The sequence below is a fragment of the Cyprinodon tularosa genome, unplaced genomic scaffold (genome assembly GCF_016077235.1).
Source record: "Cyprinodon tularosa strain WSP-4 unplaced genomic scaffold, ASM1607723v1 ctg223, whole genome shotgun sequence".
Lineage (NCBI taxonomy): Eukaryota > Metazoa > Chordata > Actinopteri > Cyprinodontiformes > Cyprinodontidae > Cyprinodon > Cyprinodon tularosa.
In genome coordinates, this window is record NW_024038833.1 from 1,222,195 (window position 1) to 1,248,168 (window position 25,974).

At 41.4% G+C, this 25,974-nt stretch overlaps 1 protein-coding gene across 1 annotated transcript; it reads right to left on the minus strand.

The window, feature by feature from the left end:
- Positions 1 to 696: 696 nt before the first annotated feature.
- Positions 697 to 25,624, minus strand: apeh (acylaminoacyl-peptide hydrolase). The gene is made up of 23 exons (XM_038286343.1): positions 25,485 to 25,624; positions 24,962 to 25,091; positions 24,749 to 24,875; positions 24,562 to 24,649; positions 23,754 to 23,829; positions 23,563 to 23,654; positions 22,998 to 23,065; positions 22,757 to 22,919; positions 22,570 to 22,661; positions 22,400 to 22,440; positions 21,090 to 21,208; positions 20,924 to 20,984; positions 20,722 to 20,819; positions 20,598 to 20,649; positions 20,430 to 20,518; positions 20,184 to 20,322; positions 19,439 to 19,522; positions 18,942 to 19,022; positions 17,321 to 17,409; positions 9,758 to 9,948; positions 9,527 to 9,629; positions 8,587 to 8,693; positions 697 to 1,236 (listed from the first exon to the last, which is right to left on the minus strand). Exons 1-23 carry the CDS (start codon positions 25,494 to 25,496, stop codon positions 1,131 to 1,133), a joined length of 2,208 nt encoding a protein of 735 aa, XP_038142271.1. The 5' UTR covers positions 25,497 to 25,624; the 3' UTR covers positions 697 to 1,130.
- Between the last annotated feature and the right edge of the window lie 350 nt (positions 25,625 to 25,974).

The following is a 25,974-nucleotide window of genomic DNA, read 5'->3' on the forward strand; positions in this document are numbered from 1 at the left end:
CTGCCTACCAAAGGCACCATAATCAGACAGATTTTGCATAATACTTAAGAATACTCTTGGGTTTTGCTGAAGAAGTTCCATGAATCCTGGTTATTGTAAGAAACTTGGGTAAACAATCTTTAGAAACGAGTCTCCAGAAAATATCTACAAAATTAAAAAAATAGCTAAATAAATTTACATCCATCCATCCTCATCCACTTATCCGAGGTCCATTCACAGGGGTAGCAGCTTCAATAGGCAGGCCCAGACGTTCCTCTCCCCAGCCACTTGGGCCAGCTCCTCCGCGGGAATCCCAAGTTGTTCCCAGGCCAGCAGAGAAACTTGCATTGAAGAACTCGCTTTAGGTGCCCAGAACACCTCACCAGGGAGTCCTGGAGGCATCCTAACAAGTTTTCCGAGCCACCTCAACTGGCTCCTCTTGAAGTGAAGGAGCAGAAGTTCTACTCTGACTCCTACCTAGATGACTGAGCTCCTCACCATATCTCTAAGGGAGACCCCAGGCACAAGACGAAAAAAAACTAATTTTATCCGCTTATATCTGCGGTCTTCTTCTTTCGGTCATGAATTTACAATTACATTACTTACATGCACATATAACAAGTGAATGTGTACTATGGAGGAAAGTAATGTCATTTATTTTCTCTGAGGATTTGCCAATGCTTATCTAAAGCAGGCTTGCATTCAAGGACTTGTCTGTCACAGCAAAGCTTTTTATTATTATTTTATTAAGTGCACAGAATGATACAATCAAAGAAGCAGGTTTAACTCAAAACATTAAATTACCCAAAAAAATTTCTGAAAAAAGACTGATTATGCATTTATTCTTATATTAGAGTCAAAAAAAGTTGAAAGAATTAAACAGCCCTTTTTGTGTTTTCTGATTCCAGTAAGGAACTAAGTATCAATCAAATGTTTCTGTTGAATCAAATGTGTTGTTTCTTTTTATCTATTTATGCAACACACAACATACATATTATGGGTAACGTTTGGTGAAATAAAGTATTACAATTGGAGATCAATTATCAGTAGTTTAGTTTTGAATTGCACCATGAATCAGAAAAATAATCGCCCCCCCCCCAGACACATGAAGACATGTGCTGCACATTATAAGTATCTTCGGTGATTTACAATCACAGACTCAGGTGCTGAATTATCCACAAAGCGATGTTCATGAAACCATCTGATTCTGCATCCACCTTGGAGAGAGAATGGTTGTTTCCAGGATACCACAGCAATCTGAGCAAACACATGTTGGAGCATCAACAAACAAAGAACAAGAAATACAAAAAACAGAAGAAGAATCATGTTGGGTTAATTAATTGAACATAAGTTATTCTACTTTAATCATATTACTTTAATCATATTATACTTACACATTTTGTTATCTCTATCTTACTCATATTACAAAGAGTGTTAAAACATTTAGTTTTGTTTGCTGTGTCATTAATGTTTTTTAAGTCTGTGCAGGAGGGATGTTGACTGCGACTGCTGTTAACAGATGTCGTTAAGGGTGTGGAGGAGAATGGAGAACTGTGCAACTAGATAAGGAGAGGGGTTCTCCTTATCCTCTGATGTTGTATGATGTTGTACGAAAATTCTGGTTTCAACTGGGTTCTGTTCCCTCCCCCTTTAGCGGTTGAAACCACATTGTAATCAGGGCGTTTCTTCAATAAAGGGCTTGGAGAGCAGATACTGCTTCAGAGTGGGTTTGAAGTTGTAACTGAATGCAGTTTCTGATCCCCTCTCCTTGCAAGTAAAATATACTAAATTCTCTGTGTCATTCTTTGTGCAGGTTGCTGAATAAGGTGTTTGGTGTTTAAACCTAACATTAATTGGTCCTTCGAGCCGGATTGCAAGATACCCGACGACCCCCAGCAGGTGAGTGAGATCCAGATAAGCCTGCGGCCGCAGCAAAGAGACCCTTTACGGGACTGGTCTCTCCCTTACAAGCTGGGGTCCGACGGTTGAAGCATTTCGAGGACGCAGAGAATTGTGAGTAGTTTTTCTTTTAATAAGGAGTGAGTGAATTATTGGAAGAAAAATATATAAAATATAAAAAATTTATAAAAATATAATAATATAAAAAAAAAGAAAAAAAGATCGAAGTGAAGGGCGTGGGGTCACGAGATTCCCCTTTTGAAGTCCTCTCAGCGTGGGGTCACGAGATTCCCCTTTGCAAACAGTTTAAACCTCGTGAAGGACGGCGGTGTCCTCTATCTTAAATAGTTAAATTCCGCATGGGGTAACGAGGTCCCCCTTTTGTACTAAAACCCTGACAATTCTAGACTCTATCAGGTAAAATAGAAATTTTAAAACAGTTAAAGTCCGCGGGAGGGCAGGCTCCCCTAGTTTGTAAGGGCAGGCTCCCCGAGTTGTAAACTAGTTAAATTCTGCATAGGATAGCGGCGTCCTCTGTGTTTAAAATAAGTAAACAGAAATAAAGTAAAAGTTAACTGCGCAGTGAGTGTGTGTGTGTGTGTGTGTGCGTGTGTAAGGAAATATAGATATCACTAGATATCTGTATTTCATACCAAAAAGACAAGGGTTAAATGGTGAGCTTTTGTGGATGTTTGTAGACAAGAAAACTCCACCTGTAAGGGTTGAAGTGAGTTTTACCACAAAAAGTCGTTGATCACCATCTTGTCTGAAGCCCCAGTGTTTAGAACACGACAGGTGTTGAAAACCCACTGGGCCCAAATTTAGTTCAAAATGGGAAAGGGGCAAAGTAAAGAAAAACAGAAGTTATTAGAGAAACTCCAGTGCAAAGATTGGAAAGCAGTCGAAAATGATGACCCATTGGCGGTAGAGCCATTGTGTCACTGGATAAAAAACTACGGTTTTAATGGTAAATTGAGCACCGCAAACATTAAAGAATTGCAACAAAAAATAAAAACAAAAAGCAAAAATAAAGACACTTTGATGGCAAAAGAAGGTTACATGCAAACCATGGTCTGGATGAAATTGGCAGGACAGAGAGAAGAGGGAGAGGAGAGACAAAGAAAAGCAGTAGAAGGAATTCCCTCTCCAAAGAAGGATGTGGAAGAATGTGTAATTCAAGAATGGGTAAATCGTCACCACATAGAGATGAGTGGTGCAACACTCCAAAAGTATATAAACCACGCCCTGCATGCAGAGAAAGTCATAAAAAGTAAAAAGAATCACAATAAAGAATCCACTGTGTTTTATCAGGAGGAAGAGGACACTGTGTTTTATCAGCAGTCCAGAGGTAGGGGCCGAGGCCGTGGAAAGGGAAGAGATTTTGGATCATGCTCAACTGATAATTCCAGAGCGTGTTGGTCATGTGGAAAAAAAGGCCACATAGCTAGACACTGTCAAAGTAAACCACAAAAGCAGGAAGCTCAGCATGACTAGATGATCAACCATTTTCTATTAGAGAGATAGAGGGTGAAAATATGGATGTCTTAAACCTAGAAGATTTTTTTTTTTAAAGAAATGTTATAGACCAGAAATAGTTCTGATGGTCCAGGGCACTCCTGTTAAATTTTGTGTGATACAGGAGCCTGCAGAACCACAATAAAAGAACCCATACCCTTGCACATACCCATCGTAAAGATGATTTACCTGTAGGTCCATATTCAGCATTATTACAGCAAGCACAAGCAGCTGCACAAGCAGCTTTACAGCAAGACCCAAATGAACTTGGTGCTGCTGCTGCTTCTGCTTCAGCCCCAGTCTTGCCAGCTCCTAAAGTTGAGAATCTACCGGCTTATTCTCCTATGCCCAGCACCTCCACAAGGGTTACCCATTCTGGGGGACCTGTGGGGGCTTGGTCAAAAGATATGGGGGGAGGCTTAATCTCCCCACAGCCAGCCCCTGAACCCAAACCTGAAATTGAGTGTTTCCTTTAATTGAGCTGCCAAATCCTTTGGCGGGTCAGGGGCCAGCTGAAAATCCATTTTTTCCTGTCATGATGGTCTATAGGCAGGGGCGGATTTAGGAAATTTGGGGCCCTGGGCATGGATGGGCAGGGGGCCCCCCCTGACAAGAAAACCTATAAAACAGTCCTATTCTACAGATAGAGAAATGTTAATAGAATAGACATTCATTATTTGTTCTAGGTTTTGTCCCTCTGTTCTTGTCCTTTTTTCCTCTCTATTTATCAGCCTTCTGATGGCATTTTAGCCAAAGCATTTTTATCAAAAACATAATTAATATGCATAAATAAGGATTAGTTGTATTAACTATACATGTGAATAGCACCCCAACAGTTTTCCTGTGTGACAGTGGTGCATGCAGAACAACTGTTAAACAACAAATTCCAGGTGCTGGCCAAGGACCTGAGACTGTCATAGTCCGATTAGCTCAAGGTCATTTAAAGGCTGTGCAGGAGATCCAGCTTGTGTGGTTGAGAGACCCTGAAGGACTCTCCTGCCGGCTGTCTGTACTGACTTTACCTGAATGTCCAGTTAACCTCTTAGGCAGGGATGCTCTATGCTTTGCTTAGACAGAGGCTGGGCATCCCATCCCTGGTAGGGACACTATTGGTCTGGTGTCATTGGTACTATGCATTATGCATGCCTTTCTTTTTTTATGCTTGATATGAGCATCAGTACTGATGAGAGGAATTCATTGTTTAAAGAAAAAAGGAGCATTTTGCTACATTAATAAACATTTTTAAGCACTACACTAACTAGATGCTGTTTATCAATGTTGGAGTATCACCGGCTCTGATGAATGTGGAATTAGGACTGTTTTCCACTTTGTAAATGATTTTATTTGAACAACTGAGACAGACGGTAAATACAGTACTTTCTTCTGAATATATAGAATCGTGCAGAGTTAAACCCCACTCTTATATTTTTACCTACTATGCTTCATTAAAAATAATAACTTCACTATGAAAGTTGAACATCTGGGCTGTAGTTACTCTGTGTTGCCCATCTCATGTATTTTATCTGTGGCTGAAAACATGAATCATATTCATTGTTTATTTACATATTCGTAAACAAATTTAGTGATTCATCATTAAATGGAGTATAGAGACTCTAACACATAATATACATGTAAAATCTGGCTTTCTCCGACAGAGTAACCCACTTGGATCAGTAATCATACCAAAACTGTAAAATAAATTTATAAACATTTTGCAAATACGATATAAAATGTTTTTGTCTGTCAATAACTTCCGTCCGGAGCTCTTCAGGAGGAAATGTTTTGGTTTCACCTGGTTTAATGTCATTAGTAATCTTCTTTACAGAACTTTTGGCTAACCAATTAATCGAAAGAATTAACGATAGACTGATCGATTTACGAAATAATTGTTAGTTGCTGTCCTAATTTCATCGTAACATTGCATTAAACATAACATTTCTTATTAAATACATGTGAAGTGGGGATGACATTCAACGAAACAAACATGTTATTCAGCCAAACTATCATAAAATCCATGATGGCCCCTATATGTGACCAGAACATAAACCAATCCTTCCAAATAAAAAAATTTCTTTGAATGAGCTGCTATATTGAGTCATGATTTCACTCATGTCTCAAACGGGGGGATTGTAGGATTGATTGAGCATTGAGCATCATTATACAGCATATGGATTTATATTTTATGCAAAAAACTTTTGTAAAGCATGTCTAATATGTGCTAAACATAATCTTCAAGGAAATTTAAGACCTAAAAAAGGTGCTTTCCCTAAACCTATTTATCCTTTCAATTCTGTTTGGTTATAATAGATTTGTTTTCTAAATGGATTGCAAGAAAGTGATAGTTAGATCAGATGAGTAATAAGTAAAATCACTTTCTTAATTATTCTGTGGAACCTTACCATACTGCTTAGCACTCTAGTAATTCTACTGTGGTACCTGTTATAGAATACGCATTTTGTCTCCTTCACCGACCTTCAGAGGAAGTCCATCGTACAAAGGGGGTTGTATTTTTAGTATACAACCGTCTCAAACTGGTGATGATTGTACACAACTCTGCCGAGAGGTCATAGGAAGTAGACCACTGTGTAAAAGATTACCCATAGGAAACTTTTTGAAGTTTGAACCTAGATGATGTTGCAACTTTTCATATTAGTTTTGTTTTTAGCTCTCACTCAGGGCAAGGATTCTTGTTGCCCCCATGAGCCAGCTATTTGTAAAAGGGACGTATATCTCTGCTATAACTCTACTAGAGTAATCAGTGTAGTGACTATTCCTTTTCAAACATTCTCGCAAAGATTTAAAATTGACCCGGGAGATTGGCGAGGTTATGATTTCTACCTATATCCCCGTATAGTTCAAAGAACTCAAAAGAGTTGGGGAGTTTTCAGAACCACTGGACAGTGGAAAAAAGGATCATATGGATGGACATCTTTAGCTAAGAAATGGATGAGTAGAATATCAGGGTTCACTGTTAACCATGCCTCCAAAGTTTTCACTATGACAATAAACTCCACAGCAGAACCCCTTGAGAAGGAAGGCTGTTCTTCATCATTTCTATGTGCACGGTCTAGTGAAACCGATCCATGTTGGACATTGTATCTGTGCTCTGCAAATGTTACACAAGAAGGAGATGAGATACAAGGGATTCTTACTTCTGCCCAAGGTGAACAGATAAAAATTCAAAATATTAATGACCCGCTTAAAACAGATGAATTGTTTCAAGTCACCACTGGAATCTCTGGGCAAACAAACAACTGGCTTTTAATGGCAGAACAAGCAGCTAAAACAGTGTCTAATGATTGTCTTGTGTGTATGGGAGCCAGACCGCTGTTACGTGTGGTTCCTGCCACCATAACTCCTCAATGTCTTCTAAATATAATGAATTATACAGTTCCAACTGATAATTGCACCTATTGGGATAAGATCTATCCCCTGACCACAGATGAGAAGAAAAAACCAATCTTTTGAAGAAAGTGGCTGTGGCAAATTTCACCTGTGTAAACAGGACCGGAGTGGGCCCAAAATTGGGTACACTAAATGAAAAACAATGTGCAAGCATTTTACTGGTATCCACCTTTTTTAAACCTCAATCCCGCAGTGACATCTGGTGGTGGTGTGGAGATGACAGATTGTTTGACAGACTTCCATGCAACACCACTGGATTGTGTGCTGCAGTCACCTTGATTTTACCTGTTTCTATTACTTCACTCACAATGGATGAATTGTTAACGACTGTAAACAGTATTTTACCTCACACATGGCATACTAGAAGAAGGAGGGCATCTGAAAATGCGTGGAGTCCAGATGACCCTACTTATATTGACAGTATTGGAGTACCCAGAGGTGTTCCAGATGAGTATAAACTAGTGAATCAAGTTTCTGCAGGATTTGAATCTTTCTTATGCTGGTGGTGTACTATAAATAAAAATGTAGACAGGATCAACTACATCCATTATAACGTCCAGAGGCTGGGAAATAAAACAGAACAAGGCTTCTCCGCCGTCCATGAACAATTGTCAGCTACCTCTCTGATGGCTTTCCAGAACCGTATTGCTGTTGACATGTTGTTAGCTGAAAAAGGTGGTGTGTGCTCTATTTTTGGAGATCAGTGTTGCACCTTTATTCCCAACAACACTGCTGCAGATGGCAGCCTCACAAAGGCCCTTGAAGGCCTTCGCTCTCTTAACAGCAAAATGAAAGACCATTCTGGAGTTGACACAAAAATGTGGGATGGATCTGGAGACATTTTTGGTAAATACAAACAACTGGTACTTTCTATTTTGATGTCTGTAGCTATATTTGCCGCCATCCTGACCTTATGTGGATGTTGTTGTATTCCATGTATTAGATTGCTGCTAAATAGACTAATTACCACTGCAATACAACCCATTAAAACAGAAATGTATGCCCTTATGTCCACTGAGGAACACCTATCGGATGATGAAGACAGCGAAGAGGATGAATTCTCTTTACACTTTCCTGACTTTTATCCTAATCCCAACGACAATAACCCACCAGTTTAAAGTACCTCTGAGTGTACCCTTTACAGCTAAAAAAAGAAAAAAGAATGATTTCTTAGTTGAAAATCTGAAAAGAAGTAACTATTGAATGATAAAAATAAATAGCTTAAAGTGAATAAACAGGAGGGAAATGTTGGGTTAATTAATTGAACATAAGTTATTCTACTTTAATCATATTACTTTAATCATATTATACTTACACATTTTGTTATCTCTATCTTACTCATATTACAAAGAGTGTTAAAACATTTAGTTTTGTTTGCTGTGTCATTAATGTTTTTTAAGTCTGTGCAGGAGGGATGTTGACTGCGACTGCTGTTAACAGATGTCGTTAAGGGTGTGGAGGAGAATGGAGAACTGTGCAACTAGATAAGGAGAGGGGTTCTCCTTATCCTCTGATGTTGTATGATGTTGTACGAAAATTCTGGTTTCAACTGGGTTCTGTTCCCTCCCCCTTTAGCGGTTGAAACCACATTGTAATCAGGGCGTTTCTTCAATAAAGGGCTTGGAGAGCAGATACTGCTTCAGAGTGGGTTTGAAGTTGTAACTGAATGCAGTTTCTGATCCCCTCTCCTTGCAAGTAAAATATACTAAATTCTCTGTGTCATTCTTTGTGCAGGTTGCTGAATAAGGTGTTTGGTGTTTAAACCTAACAAATCAGGTGTTTTCTTACCGGACTGGGATTTTTTTGGCTTTTAGTGCTTTGTAGTATTCAATTCCTTGCTTGTTAGGAACACGCTTGTCATCTTCCCCTAAAGTAAGTAGAACTGGGGTCCGAACCTTAAAGGAAAAATCAGGTCAACAAGGAATGATCAATGGAACATCATCTATACCTAAAACTAATACGTTTGTAGTGATTTAATGAATTTAGCGCTAATCAGTAAAAAAATTCGAGTCCAGAACCGGCCATTTTTGCCCAAATATAGTAACACATCATTCAGACATCTTCCGGCAGTAACATCACGGTGCGGTAAGACTAGCGCCATTCTCTCCGCTTTACAAGCAAAATCAATGGGAGCTACCAGACACGCTGCAACCAAAAACAGCTATTTAAGATTTCAAGAGGACTTCACCACTGAAATTTGCGAGAGCTATACCCACGTGCATGGCAGTTGGATGTTGTAATAAATCGGGTAAAAGTGAAAAAAAAAAATTTCACTTTTCTGATTCATGATCCAACACATGTGCGTCATTGGATTGCCAACTTGAAGAAGGAGGAATTCCCATCGAACTTCTGGCCAGAGAAAAAACATGTAATATCTCGCCAACATTTCGAGGAAGAATGTTTTCAAGATGCCTTGATTACTAGCCCGTTGTGACAGACACAAAATACAGCAATGGGACTTGATCAATAGCCGATACTGCACCGTGACGTCACAAACCGGTAGGCGGCAGTAGTGTTCTTTGACAAACATGGATGTCTCCGTTAAAGCACATTCAAATGAAATTACTCTTGATTAACAATACTTATCATTATTAAACATTATGTAATAATTTCATATTTAAAGTACTTTCAGAATTTTGAATTCTGAATATGAGTGGACTTTTCCTTTAACAAGACATTAACTGGCATTACAAGTACAAGTATACAGCTGAGATTTATATAGATATACCTGAGAGACGTATTTGATAGGAGACTTGTTTAACATCTGTTCCCAAACAGCAGGGTCAGGGAGACAATCAGGACTGTAATCGTATCCAGCCTCTACCATACACCTACAAAAACCAATATTTGATTTACAATCCAGTGAACCAGTTCCAAAGTGCTATTGTCTTGTAGCACTTTACCCACAGGAATGATCAAATATGCGCAAGAGTGCATGGACTTTAACAATGAGACCTACCAGTCTGGAATATCCGTGCTGCCAATCATGGAGGCCAAATTGATGACCGGATTGCGCGACACACAGGCCTTGTAGAAGCCAGGGTACTGGCCAATTAGATGACAGGCTAGAAAACCCCCATGGGAGCCTCCAGAAACTGACACCTTTTGCGTATCAAACTCATCACTTTGCAGAACACTTTCAACAGCAAACTGGAGGAGGCAAAAAACAAACAGCATGCTACGTCAGTAAAGGTCTGTAAAACCAACAGACAGTGATAAAGGGAGAACAAAATAAGCACATCTAAAAAGAGCACTGTTGATATGAGCCACGAGTTACATCTATGCACAAATATAGAGCCAATGAACACAAATGTGTTACTATGGTCAGACATCCTTTGTAAAACCAACCAGAGTTTGTTTTAAAGAACTCAATAGGTAATTTAAGAGAGTATTGGGTTACTATGTTGTCCTTTTTTTTTTTTTTTTTTGTCTATTTTCGTGAAGCACCCGTTCACCGCATGTCATCTCAAGGCTATTTACAGAGATAACCCAATCAAATCATACAGATTGATTAAAAAGCTTTTTTGCTAAGGAGACGGAACAGATCGTATTGAGCCATTGAATTGCAGAATCCTTCTGGATGAGCTTGTTGCAACAGTGGACAGCAGCTTGCACTGTGCAGTTGACTTTGCAGCAAACCTGAGTGTGTGTAGGGGGTTGCAAAGCATTCACACCAAACATCCCTGTGAGTGCTTGATGCTTCTACTTTGGTAGTTACTTTGCAGAATGGGAGCAGATTGGTTTGAAGAGCAAAGCAAAGAACTTTGCTCCACCAATGTCCAATTTTAAATCATGGCTTAGGACATAATATTTGTTACCAGATAAGTCTGCTTAAAGCTGAAGTCTGTAAGTTTTTAAAAATCATTTTTTTGTCATATTGCTTAAAACTGTCCCTATGCCCAGACAGCAGTACATGTGATATGTAACCTGTGAAAAAAACTGCTTCAATTGGTACCGCCTACTGCCTGTATTTCAATCTGGAAAGAATAATTCGGGACGAGTCAAAACAACCAATCACAGCCAGAGTGTCATGTTTGGCTTTAGGTGCCGCGCCCACATGCAGAAACACACTCGGAAAAACAGGCACAGTCTCAGGGTCTTTATTAACAATTAGTCAAACAGATCACAGAGATTATGTCAACCAAAAAACACAGGAAATGGAGCGCTGCCAGGAAACCGGTCTCGTCTAAGGAGGATAGAGAAGAGGTTAGAACGCGGAGAATCTGGAGGGAGAAACCAACGGATCTGAGCTTACCACAGAGCGCGGACACCGGACCGGGAGGGAGCAGTGAGAACTCGGCGCTGTGACAGGCGTGGCGTGACCAGAGAGCGGGAGAATGAGGAGTTGTCCGAGCAGCCTCCAGAAATCAGAACCAGCGGGAGGAACCAGGGAGAAACGGGAGGCCAGGGACCCACAGACTGGGTGACCAACCTCGATACTCCTGAGAGGACCTGGAAGGATCCGCCACGAGAGGAGGAGATGATTCACGAGAGAGAACCGCAATGGTAACACTCTGGCGTCCTCCCGCTGTCTGAGCGCTGCTCAAATAGTGCAGGGCCGGTGCTGCTGAACCACTTGCAGGTGTGCGTGCCCCGCCCTCCAGTCAACGACAGACACCTGTGAAGGTAAACAGAAGAGGCCGAGGCCTGACACCACCCCGCCCTCAACGGTCGCCTCCTGGCGAGCACGAGGAAGATGGACGGGAGGACAGGAAGGAGTCGATCAGGGACCGATCCGGGATGGAAGAGCCAGGAAGCCAGGACCGATCCTCAGGACCGCAACCCACCCAGTCGACGAGGTACTGAAAACCTCTGCCTCGGGGACGGGAGGCCACGATCCGTTGGACCTGACGTCCGTGGTGATCCTGGGTTGGCGGAGGGGGTTCAGCCGGAGGGCAGAAGGAACTGGTGACAACGGGCTTGATCTGGGACACGTGGAAGGTGGGATGGACTCTGGAGTGAGATGGAAGACGGAGGCGGACGGTCGAGGGACTAACTATGGAGATGATCTCATTGGGGCCGGCAAAACGGGGAGACAGTTTCCGACTGGTGGCCCGGGAGGGGATGTCTCGAGTGGAGAGCCAGACTCGCTGACCGGGATGGTAACTGGGGGCAGGGCGCCGCCTCCGGTGAGCAAATCGGCGGTTCTGTTCGGCAGTCTGTCTGAGTGCTTGGATGGTTTGGTTCCAGAACTGCCTACAACGAAGGATGTGGTGGTTAACAGTAGGGACGGCGATCTGTCTGTTATCCTCGGGGAGTAACGGGGGTTGGTAACCAAGGGAGACCTCAAAGGGGGACCTGCCAGTAGCTGTGGAGATGTGGCTATTGTGAGCGTACTCCACCCAGGGAAGGTGTTTGCTCCAATCAGAGGGGTTATTGGACGTGAGACAACGGAGGGCGGTCTCCAGCTCCTGGTTCAATCGCTCTGTCTGACCGTTGGTCTGCGGGTGGTAACCGGAGGTAAGGGTATACTGGGCCCCCAGGGCCCTGGCAAATTCCTTCCAAACCCGCGAGATGAATTGAGGACCACGGTCAGACAGTATGTCCTGCGGGATGCCGTGCAGACGAAAAACATGCTTAACCAGGAGCTGGGCCGTCTGGAGAGCTGAGGGGAGTTTTCTAAGGGGGATGAGATGGCAGGCCTTGGAAAAACGGTCTACAACAGTGAGGATGGTGGTCATACCTTGTGAAGGAGGGAGGCCGGTCACAAAATCGAGGGCTATGTCAGACCAAGGGCGCTCGGGAACAGGTAAGGGCTGGAGGAGGCCTGCGGGAGGTCTGTTGGAGGACTTATTCTGGGCACAAACAGGACAAGATTGGACAAACTGTTTGGTGTCTTGGGAGATGGTGGGCCACCAGAAACGTCGGGAGAGAAACTTGAGGGTTCTAAGGATGCCTGGATGAGCAGAGAATTTCTCAGAGTGGGCCCACTGGATGACTCGGGCACGGACAGAGGTGGGGACATAGGTGCGGTTAACCGGGCCATTGCCTGGATCTGGGTCAGAACGTTGAGCCTGTGAGATCATGTCTTGTATCTCCCACTGGAGGGCACCGAAAACACAGGAGGGAGGTAGGATGGGAACTGGTTCCTTATCAGAGTCGGGGGGAGCATAGAGGCGAGACAGGGCGTCAGGTTTCTGGTTCTTTGAGCCAGGGCGGTAGGAGATTGTTAAGTTGAAGCGGGAGAAGAAAAGGGACCAGCGGGCCTGCCTAGGGTTCAAACGTTTGGCAGACTGGAGGTAGGCCAGATTCTTGTGGTCGGTCCAAATTAACACGGGCTGCTCGGACCCCTCTAGCCAATGGCGCCACTCTTCCAGGGCTAGCTTAATGGCCAGGAGCTCCCTGTCCCCAACATCATAGTTACGCTCTGTCGGGGTCAGACGCCGAGAGAAAAAGGCGCAGGGATGAAGCTTCTGGTCTATGTCCGAGCACTGGGACAACACCGCCCCAACCCCAGAGTCAGAAGCGTCAATTTCAACGGTGAATTGTTTGGCAGGGTCAGGGTGAATGAGGATGGGTGCTTGCGAGAATCTTCTCTTAAGGTCGGTGAAGGCTCTGTTTGCCTCGGGGTTCCAAACGAAGGGAACCTTGACAGAAGTAAGAGCGTGGAGGGGAGCTGCGATCTGACTGTACCCCCTGATGAAGCGCCGGTAAAAGTTAGCAAAACCAAGAAAACGTTGCAACTCCCTCCTTGTCTCTGGTACAGGCCAGTTGAGCACAGCCTTAATCTTCTCGGGGTCCGATCGGACCTGCCCCCCCTCCAGGATGAGTCCGAGAAAAGTGACCGAGTGCTTGTGAAACTCGCACTTCTCCGCCTTGACAAACAACCTGTTCTCCAGAAGCCGTTGGAGGACTAGGCGAACGTGATGTATATGTTCGGAGAGGGTGCGGGAGTAAATGAGGATGTCATCTATGTACACGAAGACAAAGATGTTTAGAAAGTCACGGAGAACATCATTGACCAGAGCCTGGAAGACAGCAGGAGCGTTGCACAGGCCGAAGGGCATGACCTGATATTCAAAGTGACCAAGGGGTGTCTTGAAGGCCGTCTTCCACTCATCCCCCCGGCGGATCCGCACTAAGTGGTAAGCGCTACGTAAATCTAACTTAGTGAAGATGGTGGCAGACTGGACCGGCTCGAGGGCGGAGGAGAGGAGCGGGAGAGGGTATTTATTCTTAACAGTTATCGCGTTTAGGCCGCGATAGTCAATACACGGACGGAGGGAGCCGTCCTTCTTGGAAACGAAGAAAAACCCCGCACCGAGAGGCGAAGACGACGGGCGGATAAGTCCAGCTGCGAGAGACTCCTTAATATATTTCTCTAACGCCTGACATTCGGCCCGAGAAATATTATAGAGACGGCTCGTCGGTAGCGGGGCACCTGGCAGAAGGTCGATGCCGCAATCGTACGGGCGATGTGGCGGAAGCGAGCAGGCCAGGGTCTTACTGAAAACCTGCTTGAGGTCATGATACTGCTCAGGCACCAGTTTCAAGTTCTCAGGGTCAACCTGAGCACAGGACAGTTCAGGAGGTGGACTAGGCAGTTCAGCAGATTGCAGACATTCTGCATGACATCTGGTTGACCAAGAATTAACCCTTCGGTCGACCCAGTTTATCTGCGGGTTATGCATCTGCAACCACGGGAAACCAAGAACGATCGGAGCATGCTTAATAGGAAAAACTAAAAATGTAACTCGTTCTCTATGGTTACCAGAGACCACGAGTTCAAGGGGCTCAGTACGATGGGTTATTCTAGGAAGAACCCCACCGTCCAGGGCGGAAACCTGGAGGGGCGTGCACAAAGGGATCGTCTCGAGACGAGCGCGCAGGACAAAGGTCCGATCGATTAAATTAAAATCGCACCCTGAATCAACGAGGGCGGACAACTTAAAGGTCTGCTGAACAGAAACGATTGCAGCCTGGAGACAGAGCCGCGGAGGTGAAGACAAAAGTAACTGAGATTGGTCCGCCGGTTCCTCCGCTACGACCGACGGACCAGTTCTTTTGGGCGCTCAGGGCACTCCCGAATAAAATGATCAGGCGAGGCGCAATACAGGCATAACCTAGAGTCCATGCGCTGCTGTCTTTCCTCTGGGGTGAGCCGCACCCGGCCCAGCTGCATGGGTTCCGGGGGGGGAAGGCGAAACTGCAGCGGGTCTGAGGGCGCTTCGATCAGGCTGGGGCAGTAGACTAAAGGTGGCTCTCTCTGGACGACCTCGGCTCCGAGTCCGAAGCCGGTTATCTAAACGAACCGCCAGGGTGATGTAATCATTTAAGGTGGAAGGTTCCTCTAGCCGAGCTAATTCGTCCTTAAGAGACTCGTCAAGAGCCTGGAAAAACACCGACTTGAGAGCGCGTTCCTCCCAACCTGCCGCAGCCGCCAAGGTCCGGAACTCTATGGCAAAATCGGCTACGCGTCTTCCACGCTACCGAAGAGCTAAGAGCCGCCGTGAGTCCTGCACCTCATTAGAGTCGGCTGCAAAAACCATCTTAAATTCTGACAAAAACTCTTCAAATGTGCAGCCAAACCTCTGGCAGTCAGGGAAGCGGGACTCAGCCCATCTTAGTGCTCTTCCCGTTAACAGCCGTAAAATAAAAGAAATTTTCACATGATCCTGGGCGTACAAACGTGGAGAACGGTTAAAAACGAGTGAGCACTGGAAAAGGAATCCCCCACAATCTCCGCTGTCACCTGAGAACCTCTCCGGACTGGGCGAGGTGGGCTCGGGGGCGGAGAATGACGTCTCCGCTTACGCGGGGCCGGGGGCGGGGCCCGGGGACGCGGAAGCGGCTGCCTGGGGGCTCGCGCTTAGCACGCTAGTCAGCTGATTGATCTGAGCTGCAAAGCCCTGTAACTGACTCTGCAGCCCTAAAACGGTGGCTTCTAGACCCCGAATCTGGTCCTGTTGAGCGGTTAACGCCCTACCGAGCGCGTTCGCTGGGTCTGTTTGGCCAGAGTGTTCTTCTGTCATGTTTGGCTTTAGGTACCGCGCCCACATGCAGAAACACACTCGGAAAAACAGGCACAGTCTCAGGGTCTTTATTAACAATTAGTCAAACAGATCACAGAGATTATGTCAACCAAAAAACACAGGAAATGGAGCGCTGCCAGGAAACCGGTCTCGTCTAAGGAGGATAGAGAAGAGGTTAGAACGCGGAGAATCTGGAGGGAGAAACCAACGGATCTGAGCTTACCACAGAGCGCGGACACCGGACCGGGAGGGAGCAGTGAGAACTCGGCGCTGCCTGATGGAGATGTGACAGGCGTGGCGTGACCAGAGAGCGGGGGAATGAGGAGTTGTCCGAGCAGCCTCCGGAAATCAGAACCAGCGGGAGGAACCAGGGAGAAACGGGAGGCCAGGGACCCACAGACTGGGTGACCAACCTCGATACTCCTGAGAGGACCTGGAAGGATCCGCCACGAGAGGAGGAGATGATTCACGAGAGAGAACCGCAATGGTAACACTCTGGCGTCCTCCCGCTGTCTGAGCGCTGCTCAAATAGTGCAGGGCCGGTGCTGCTGAACCACTTGCAGGTGTGCGTGCCCCGCCCTCCAGTCAACGACAGACACCTGTGAAGGTAAACAGAAGAGGCCGAGGCCTGACACAGAGGAGCGTCTGATGGAGTGTCAATCACAGCTCACACACGCTGAATCCCGCCCCCCCCCCCTTCTGGTTGCATGCGGTAGCCGCGCAGATGCTGTGAGAGGGGTGGAGCTTGGAGGTGGGGCATGAGTGAAGCAGAGAGGGTGGGGGAGTGGCGTGAAACCTGTTTTTCTTCAAATTTTCAGTCGAAGTCTGCTCTCTCCTCAATGTTACAGACTGCAGCTTTAAGACAACTGCCAAAGACAACTATTAAAACTTAAAGCCATGTTGGAAGTAGAAAAACAAAAGTAGGCTTTGGGAGCAAATAAATTAGGTAGGGAAATTGGATTACAGAAGAAGAGATTTACCAATGGTGATTTAGATATCCATTATGGAAATTATATTTATGAAGGCAAAAAGAATTGGATATATATATATATATATATATATATATATATATATATATATATATATATATATATATATATATATATATATATATATATATATATATATATATATATAAATAGTAAATCACAAAATTGAAAGCAGGGACAGATAATTTTTGATATATACAGATGGTTCTAAGGGTTCAGGATCAGGTAGAACAGATTTCTCTATTGAACTTATGGTCCCACTGAAACAAAAAAACATCTGATCTTTTAACTACCTTTACAGATGAAATTATTGCATTTGTGACGGTGTTATAGTGGTTTCAACATTGCAGTTGTTCTAAATTAGTTTAAAAGCTAATTTGACCTCATTTTAAATTCTTCAACATAAACTCTGGCTTTCAAAACATAAAATCCATTCCCAACTGTGATATAATTGGATCATTTTATGACCTTTTTTCTCAAGTAACCACCAAAAACTTCTATGTATTTTACTGGAATTTCTGTAACATATAATGATTTATGTGGCGTTGAAGGTGTTCTTACCTGAACATCTTTCACATCCTGTGAACCCACATTACCAGGCAGTGAGAGGATGTTGTCTTGGCCATACCCAAGAGAGCCACGATAATTTACTAAAAACATATACACACACATTAAAAGTGATGACAAAAGCAGCAACACCTTTGATATATATATATATATATATATATATATATATATATATATATATATATATATATATATATATAAATATATATAGTAGTTTAGACATTTTTTATGGTTTCTTTTCAACAATTGTGTCCTTTTGGTTGTTTCTCAGCAAACAAGAACATATGAAGCGCTCTGACACTTATGTTCCTTGAGCTTCAAGTTTATCTTTAATACCTTTAGAGGTTTTTCTGTTCTCTTTTTTTAACATTTGTATTATCTGTCTCTTTGATTTTTCATCACTTTTCCTTCTGCAGCCCCGTTCAGGGATGTTGGCCACAGTCCCATTGAATAAAATATTTTGAATAATACTTGCAAATGTAGTGACAGAAACATCAAGCTACTTGAAGATGGTCTTATTACAATTATCTCTAACATGATTTTCCTTTATTTTCTTGCTAAACTTCCGAGACAAATCATTCCTTTGCTTTCTCGGGCCCATGTTGAGTCTGGTACACACCATTTCACCAGACAGCACATGGACTTCCTGTAGCCCTATATATAGGCTAACTGACTAATTACAAGATTATAGACACCTGTGATGCTAATTAGTGGATACCTCTTGAAATGTCCTTTTGGTCACGTTATATGTGTTTTTTCTAAGGGTACTAACATTTTTGTTTCAAGCTTGTTTTATGAGTTAGTTTTTTTTACATAATTTGGTTTAAGCGTGATTGAAAAGCAATGTCTTTATTGTCCACGTGTATATGAAAAAAAATCACAAATCAAATACAGATGATGTGAAACTTACTGGAAGGCTCTTTTGTAAACTCCTCTATGGCTTTATGTGCTCTGAAACTGCATATATGCTACTTCCACTTTCCGAAGAGACAGTTGCTGGTTTAATGAACAATATTTCCCATAGATGCAATCTACCATTCCCTTTAATAAGTTTTAATATCAAAGTAGAAAAAGACAAAAAAAAATCTTCTTTTGAAAAGATTTTCTAAGATTTCGTCACATACCATTTACCTTCAATCTAAAGTCAATATGTTATCAATCTTTCTGGAAAAAAATAGGTTAATTTGGAGTAATCTACAGGGACCAAGTGGCAGTATGTTGTAGAAATGGTGCACAAAAAGTGTTTGAATTGTTAGAAATAACCCACAACAGAAAGGAATTGCCATCAAAACCTAATATGAAGAAATCTCTTCTCTGTTCTTCAGTATAAATGCTACATATGTACAGTATCAACATTTTTAAAGCAGACAGTGTATGAATGGCTCATCCATAATCTGCCATCCAGCTCTTAAGACAGACACCAAACTTCCAAATCAAAAATAAAATCTAACAATTCATAATGATTCCATCTTGAATTAAATAAAGTCTCGTATCTTTAAGGAAGTAAGTGCATAGCTTCCATCAAACGGACTTTAAGGCCTGAGTTTTTCATGACAAGTGTCACACTGTCGCACTGTTTGATCAAGTATCACTTTACATTTCCAAATAAACTTACCCAGTAAAAGAGCAAAACCCATCTTGCAGAGCACTGAGGTAGACAGAAGCCATTCAGCTACAATCACAGAGTGAGGCCCACCTAATGAGGAAAAGAGAAGCAGTGAAACAGATCTGATAAGATAGAATAGAAACTGGTGTTCAAACTACAAAATACACTGTAAAATATTGTAAAGATATAATTAGAAAGACAAAGCTGCAAGCTCTAAACCCTGTTATAATTACAGGCTTGTTTTCAGTACAATTTTTCACAAAGAGCACCGCTGTCATAGCAACCACTGTCTGCAATGTCACTCTGATCAGTAGAAATTCTTGATTGAAGGGATACCAAAAATAAATCCAGTAGATTAAAAGCCCAGACTTACAGAATGTAATCTGTATGCTAGAATGTGACATTACATATATATATATATATATATATATATATATATATATATATATATATATATATATATGTTTGTGTGTGTGTAGGGCAAACCCAGAATCGACATTACAAACCATGTGGGAGGACAATCAGGGGTAGTTTCACTCCTTCCTTTACATCTTTTGGTTTCATCAACACAGCTTCAAAGTCAAGACCCGCTGAAATTCAATAAAAATATATTAACAGTGTGTTTAGTATTGCTAATACAACATTAAATAGGTTTCTTATGGCTATATTACTACTCTGTTGTTAGCAAGCAGTTGTATTTTCAAATGCATTAAGAGAATAAGTTAAACCCCACTAAGAAGACTCCTTCAACACCAAAGAACTACGGTAATAATGGCCACCGCTATCAATGTCCAAATAAGAACGCAAACTTCTTGTTTTATGAGGCATTGAAATACATTTACACAATTAGACAAAACATGTCACAATAAAACATATAAAGAGTAAATCCTTCTCAAGAAAAAAATATATAAAAATCACTATATTTATATAGTAATATAAACACTAAATATTTGATTTTTCAAAATTATTTTCTACACCATTGTAATTAAATACAAAGTTGCCTGATATGTTTTAAGGACAGTTGCTTGTTGAATCATGAGTAAAACATGAGTTTTAAAGCTGCTGCTGTCCTCTTGGCCAGGTCTATCTTGCAAAAGATATTTTAGATCTCAATGGGACTAACCTGGCTAAATAAAGTCTAAATAAATGAAATAAACATCAAATACTAAAAATAAGACCATTCAGGAAGATGTTTTATAATTGAAACAGTTAAAGTAGAAATCCTGTGAATATTTCTGAGGACGATCTTACGGTATTGACTGTTGTCCTGCTCTGCTGGAGGAGTGAAAGTCTTTATCTGCCAGTCAATATCTGGTAAAATCTGAGACTCTTCCAAAGTAATCCAGACCACTTCCTCCTGAGAATCCTTTCCTGGAAGGAAGCCCACCCTCTAAACACAAGAAAAGGTTTGGCTATTAGAGTGAAAATCTCCTGCATTACATAAAGGTCATTTAACAGGTGCTTGACAGTTTTATATAGGAAAAGCAGCAATCCTACCAGACTTGGAGGGCAGTTAGGAGAGGAGCAGCTGACCACCATCAGATCTCGCTCAATGTTCAGCAGACACCAGTTCCCAATGTCAGACTCTAAAACCACAAAACTCATAAATAAATAACAACAAACCCAGACCTGAAACTGTCCTCACTAAAGTAGTTAGCAACTAACTTGTGGTCAGAGAGGTGATGCTTCCTGTGCTTGTGTCCACCACCAACAGCTCCTGAAACACAATGGAATCTCAACACGTTTCTTTACCACTTTGAATGTGACCTTTAATAAAAACTAACAGTACCTTTCTACTGCGCTGGGGACAAGCAACAACAACACGCTGACTATCAGCCGACCAGCACTTTGGTGACAACTGGCTGCTGTAGATGCCGGTGAAGCCGTCTGTGAAGTCAAACAAATCCAGTTGGTTTTCATTTCAATCTCTACAGACGGGTTTAGAAAAAGTGAAAGTGGGTGTTTTTACGTCACCATCAGGCACTACATACCTTCTCTTGGTCGTCCAATGACATCCACAACCACTGAGGTCTTCTTAGTGTACCAGTCGTACTGCAAAAAAAATAAGCAAAGCTCGTCAAGATAAAAAGAGATTCACAAACTAATCAACAAATACTTTAGTTATTCTGTCAAGAAAAAGGGTAGATTTAGTTTTACCATACAGAGCCTGCTGCACTGCATGTGTGGTCCGTACACAGAACATTCTAGATAGACAATTCGGCACTGATCCGGGCTCAGTCTGGGGGAATACACTGCACTGTCTGATGAAAGCTGTTCTGTTAGAGACATTGAAGACAGGTGTGTATAACCAACTTTACGTGATTTTGTCAATTCAAAATTTGAAATAAAATGACATTATTTTTCACTGGGAGTTTATTCACAATGTAAATATTAGCATGGTCGTGTTATTTTACCTTCCAATGGGGGTATATTTTACTTGACAAAAACCAGTAGGCTTTTCTGGCTGGTACAGGTGTTAATTTTTGCATGACATTAAAGACTGTAATGTGTAAAACAGGTAAAAAAAAAAAAAGTGCTGCAAATCATTTAATAGATGATAAAGTTCTGAACAGAAAATGTAAAATTTAAATGTTTTACACCTGTATTTATTGAAGTTTATTTTCCAAACCTTAGTCTTGAGTTATAAAACTAAAAAAAAAAAAAGGAATCAAAGGTTGATTTGTTTCTGGAAAGTTGTAAAGTTAATATATTAATGTGACATTAGTATATGATAACATTAATATATAAACGTTATTTCATGTGAAGGAAAGTTTTAGTTTGATTCTAATTGCGAAAAAAATTGTAATATTGGGATAACTTCTGCTTTATTTAATAAAAAGTAACAATAAACCTATTAGTGACAAAAATATCCAGTGCAGTCCTGTTGCATACATTTACCAAACAGATGTTTACGTGCAAAGTGAGGAGTCAAATCCAATGTCCTGTGCCGCAGCTTTTAAAAGTAACTCTAAAACAGAGAAGACTTCTAGCAAAAACTAAACTGTACTATTTGGGGATGTCCCATGTTTTTGGTGCAGAGAAGAAAGAAAAGTGGGCCGAATTATATCGACTTAAAAGCTGGGATCTTATACTGCATTCAAGTACATCTGTGCACGTTGTATAAATAAAGAAAATAAAAGAAGGAAAATTACTGATTTGAACTAGATAAGTTGTTGCAGCATCCATTCATCCATCCATCCATAGCAACTTCCTCATTGTTTCTTTTGACTGAAGAACACATAAAAAGAACTAGCCTTTGACTTTTGCATAACTTACCATTAATACTTTTATTTGAATTCTGTAAAATCATAACATTTAGATTCAAAATTTATGTTTTTTTTTGTAGAGATTTTTATCAAATGGATTTAACTATCTCTTAAATCAGCTTATAACACTGTAATGCACTTTAGAAGTCCAAGTATAATCAAATATATTAATGAGAACTGTTAGAAACAATTCCTGCTTACCACATTTCCCGCCCGTCAAATCCACATAAAACAAAGAAGACCTGCAAGAGAGAACAGAAACGTAACATTTATTTGTGATGGAAATTATTTGAACTAAAAAAAAACTTTAATGCATATTTAGTATGCTACAGTCCAAATGTCTTAAGATGGAACTTTATTTTTTTAAGCACCTCCGATTGGGGCAGTACTTCAGGCCTAATCTGAAAGGCTCATGCCACCAGCCGACAAACACCACACCTGTGTCACCTGGGGCCCAAAATGCCTGGATAATAGAGGAAAGATCACCAAAACCAAAAGACACATTAGGATGACAGAAACTTTCATGCAAAGCTGAAATGATTGCAGTGTAGAGCAAACCTGTCCAGGTGAGATGCTGTCAGGCACTCCTTCCAAAACAGACACATTGTCCCCCTCTATGTCCAAAACACACAGCACTGGACAGCTCTTGCTAACTAATGCCTCCCCCCAGTCCTCATGGTAGACAAACTGCTCCCCCTGCAGGATTAAATTGACACAGACACTATAATGTAGCATAATGTAATGTGATGGAAAGAGATCAAATCAGCTTTTGACAACAATCTACTGCGTTCACTTTAACCGTGCCTTTTTCTCCGTCCTCAAGGTCAGCTCCTCATCTTCAATGGAAGACAAGTCCGGCAGCTCCGACTGTAAAGAGAAAATGAGAAATGGAGTGGAAAGTTGTTAGCCACTCAATCTAAAATATTTTAATCATCTCAGGAGTTTCTTTTCCTCTAAAAACATGCTTCACTGATTTCACTGATGTCATGGAATGTTGAGTTTGAAAGACAATGGAAAATAGCTCAGGTTCATTCATTGTGAAAGCACGTAAAGAGTGAACCAGTTTGCTGTGTTTTCTTTTTCTGATTGAGAGATGGTGTTATCTTAAAGAAATGAAACAACTTCTGGCATGTTTATTTTAGCTGCTGAGGGCACTTAAGCAGTGATTATTCTCTGACTTTTTAAGGACATGCACTTCATTCGCTTGTTGAAATAAAATGGAACTATTTAGATAACATTATATGCCACTAATTGTGAACAAAAAAGGTTGATAAAGAAACAGCTGTCTCAGGTTTACAATGCATACTAAAGTGGTAAATCTTTCTGAAAACAAAAATCTACTTTCATTTCTTTCTGCAACTCACCTGGAAGAAAGATTTGGCCTCAGGACGCTTTTTCTCTGCAACATACAGGAGGTGGGTTTCTGAGTGCGACCAAACCAGGCTGCCAAATTGCTCTGAAGAGGCATAGAAAACAAAACAATAAAAGTCAGAAGTTACAGCAAACTATTAAACCAAATGTGCTGGTTTATATGCTCTTCCTGGAGATGATTTACCATCCTCATAGACTTTGCCATGTTTCTTTAAAGCTGTTAGATTGATGCTCTTCACCTTGATGTTTTTACTCCAGATCTAAAAAAGGGTAACATAAACAGTTTTTAAGATTTTAATTGTAAGATCACTCGTGAATAATTCCTGAACAAAGAAAAGTACAATAAGTATACTGCAGCTTAATAGCTGGGACTCCCTTCAAGTAATATTTATAAATTATTACTTGGAAAACGTCTAGTTTAAGAAAAAAACACCATTCAGCATTGTTTAAATCAGACACTACTTCTAAGTAAGTTCAATCTCATAAATAACTTTTTTTTTTTTTTTTGTTAACTTCATTGAAAACTGACATTTTGCTACAACCCTGGAGATTATTAATCTGAGGTTCAGTGGGTGCACTTTTGGAGAGTTTTCTCTTTAGTTATTTTGTTTCCATCATTTTTGGAATTTACTTTAAATGCTTAGTACACTAGTTTTCACTAGATGTGGATGGCGCCAATTGTCTGCATTGGATGGCGCACATGACGTGAAATAAATATTTATAAACATTAAACTGAAGCCAAGAGTAACGAGTAGCATTTTAAAAATGTAAGGAATAGAAAGTACAGATACGTGTTTGAAAATGTAATGAGTAGAAGTCAGAAGTAGGAAGAAAAATAGGTAATGGAGTAAAGTACAGATACCTAAAAAGTGTACTTAAGACACCTCTGATCCAGGGTGGAAATTAATTACAAATGTGAACAGTTGTGCTCAGTGGATACAGCTTCTGTTTGATATATATGCATTTTAACCTCTGAATAATTCACCACACACCTCCAGAAACTGCTTCTCCTCTCCTTTAATGGAGCATTCTCTGATTACTGCCTTCATTTCACCAGAGGGAGAGTCTTTACTCAAAACTCTGCGGAGAAGCAAACAAAAAGACACAGCTTTAGTTTCCTAACATTATGACTCAAATTAACTAATATTTATAATTTAAATAAAACAGCTATTGACATACTCTCCTTTGATTTCAGTGCAGTTTCCAGATGCTCCAGAGTAGACCACCGACTTGTCATCATGGAAAACAATGTATTGCCTGCAGAATCTGACACTCTCATTCCTCTCCAGGTCACGCTGGCTCCACTCTACAAAGACAAGTAATCATGCATACTGTGATTAAGATGATCATACAGAAATGGAGACATTTTGGAGTGACTCATATTGGATGTACCTGTGTATATGTTACTGTATTTGCCTCCATACTGGGAGGTAATAACAGGTCCAATGTCTGCTCTGCTTAAAGAGGGAAAGAGGCTGAGCTCTCTGTAGAGTTTGGCGATTTCATTCGGGTTGGTGATCATCTGACAGACAAAAGAAGAACAACATCGCCTTAGTGAAACCAAATGTTTGACTGCGAACAATGCCCGATTCATTTCAAAGCTAAGTAGCTAGCCTCCAATGAAAAAGTTAGAAAATAAATATTTGGCCGACTTGTTGCGTCAAACATCAGATGTGCATTAAAATATAAGGATCCATCAGAGAATGGATCATTCTGTGGGGATTGAACAGCTCGGTCCAGATGACAGGGAACTTCCTGCTGGAACTGGCAGCAAACTACGGAACCTGGATCTACCAGCTTGCTTTGCCGTAAAGCAGAATATTTGGTCGATATCGAATCTCTGTTATATTGTTCGACATAATCGTTTTATAAATAATAAAGATCAATGGTCATTTAATAATCTTAAAAATCCTACCTGTGACTCCATAGCAGGAACGGTCAATGGGTCGGTAACAACTGTTCAATTGACCACACAATGAAGGGTGGACTTCATATAGAAAAAAAGGGGAGTAGAAGTTAACGTTGATGCCGCTGCCATATTGTGAGTGGCGTGTTTTGCTGTTTTCTTCTTATTCGTTGTTAAATTGGCGCCACCTACTGTACATGAGTGTGTAGCTCTATAGTTCCACCTACTATATTCTATTTTTTGTGTTCTGTAAAAATAAAAACAATGCTTTATTAATAACCAGATTTTCCTCCCTATCTCTATCTGTCCCTATAATTCCTTTAATACTCCATTGTCTCCCTTTTTCCACAATCACTTTCCTCATCCTCTCTTTTTCAGTTGTATATTTAATGCAACCCATCAAAACATGATCCACAGTTTCTTTTCTTTCACAACCCTCACATTAATCAATATTTCTCTTCTCTGATAAAAACAAAAACTCATTCAAGTAGGAATGTCC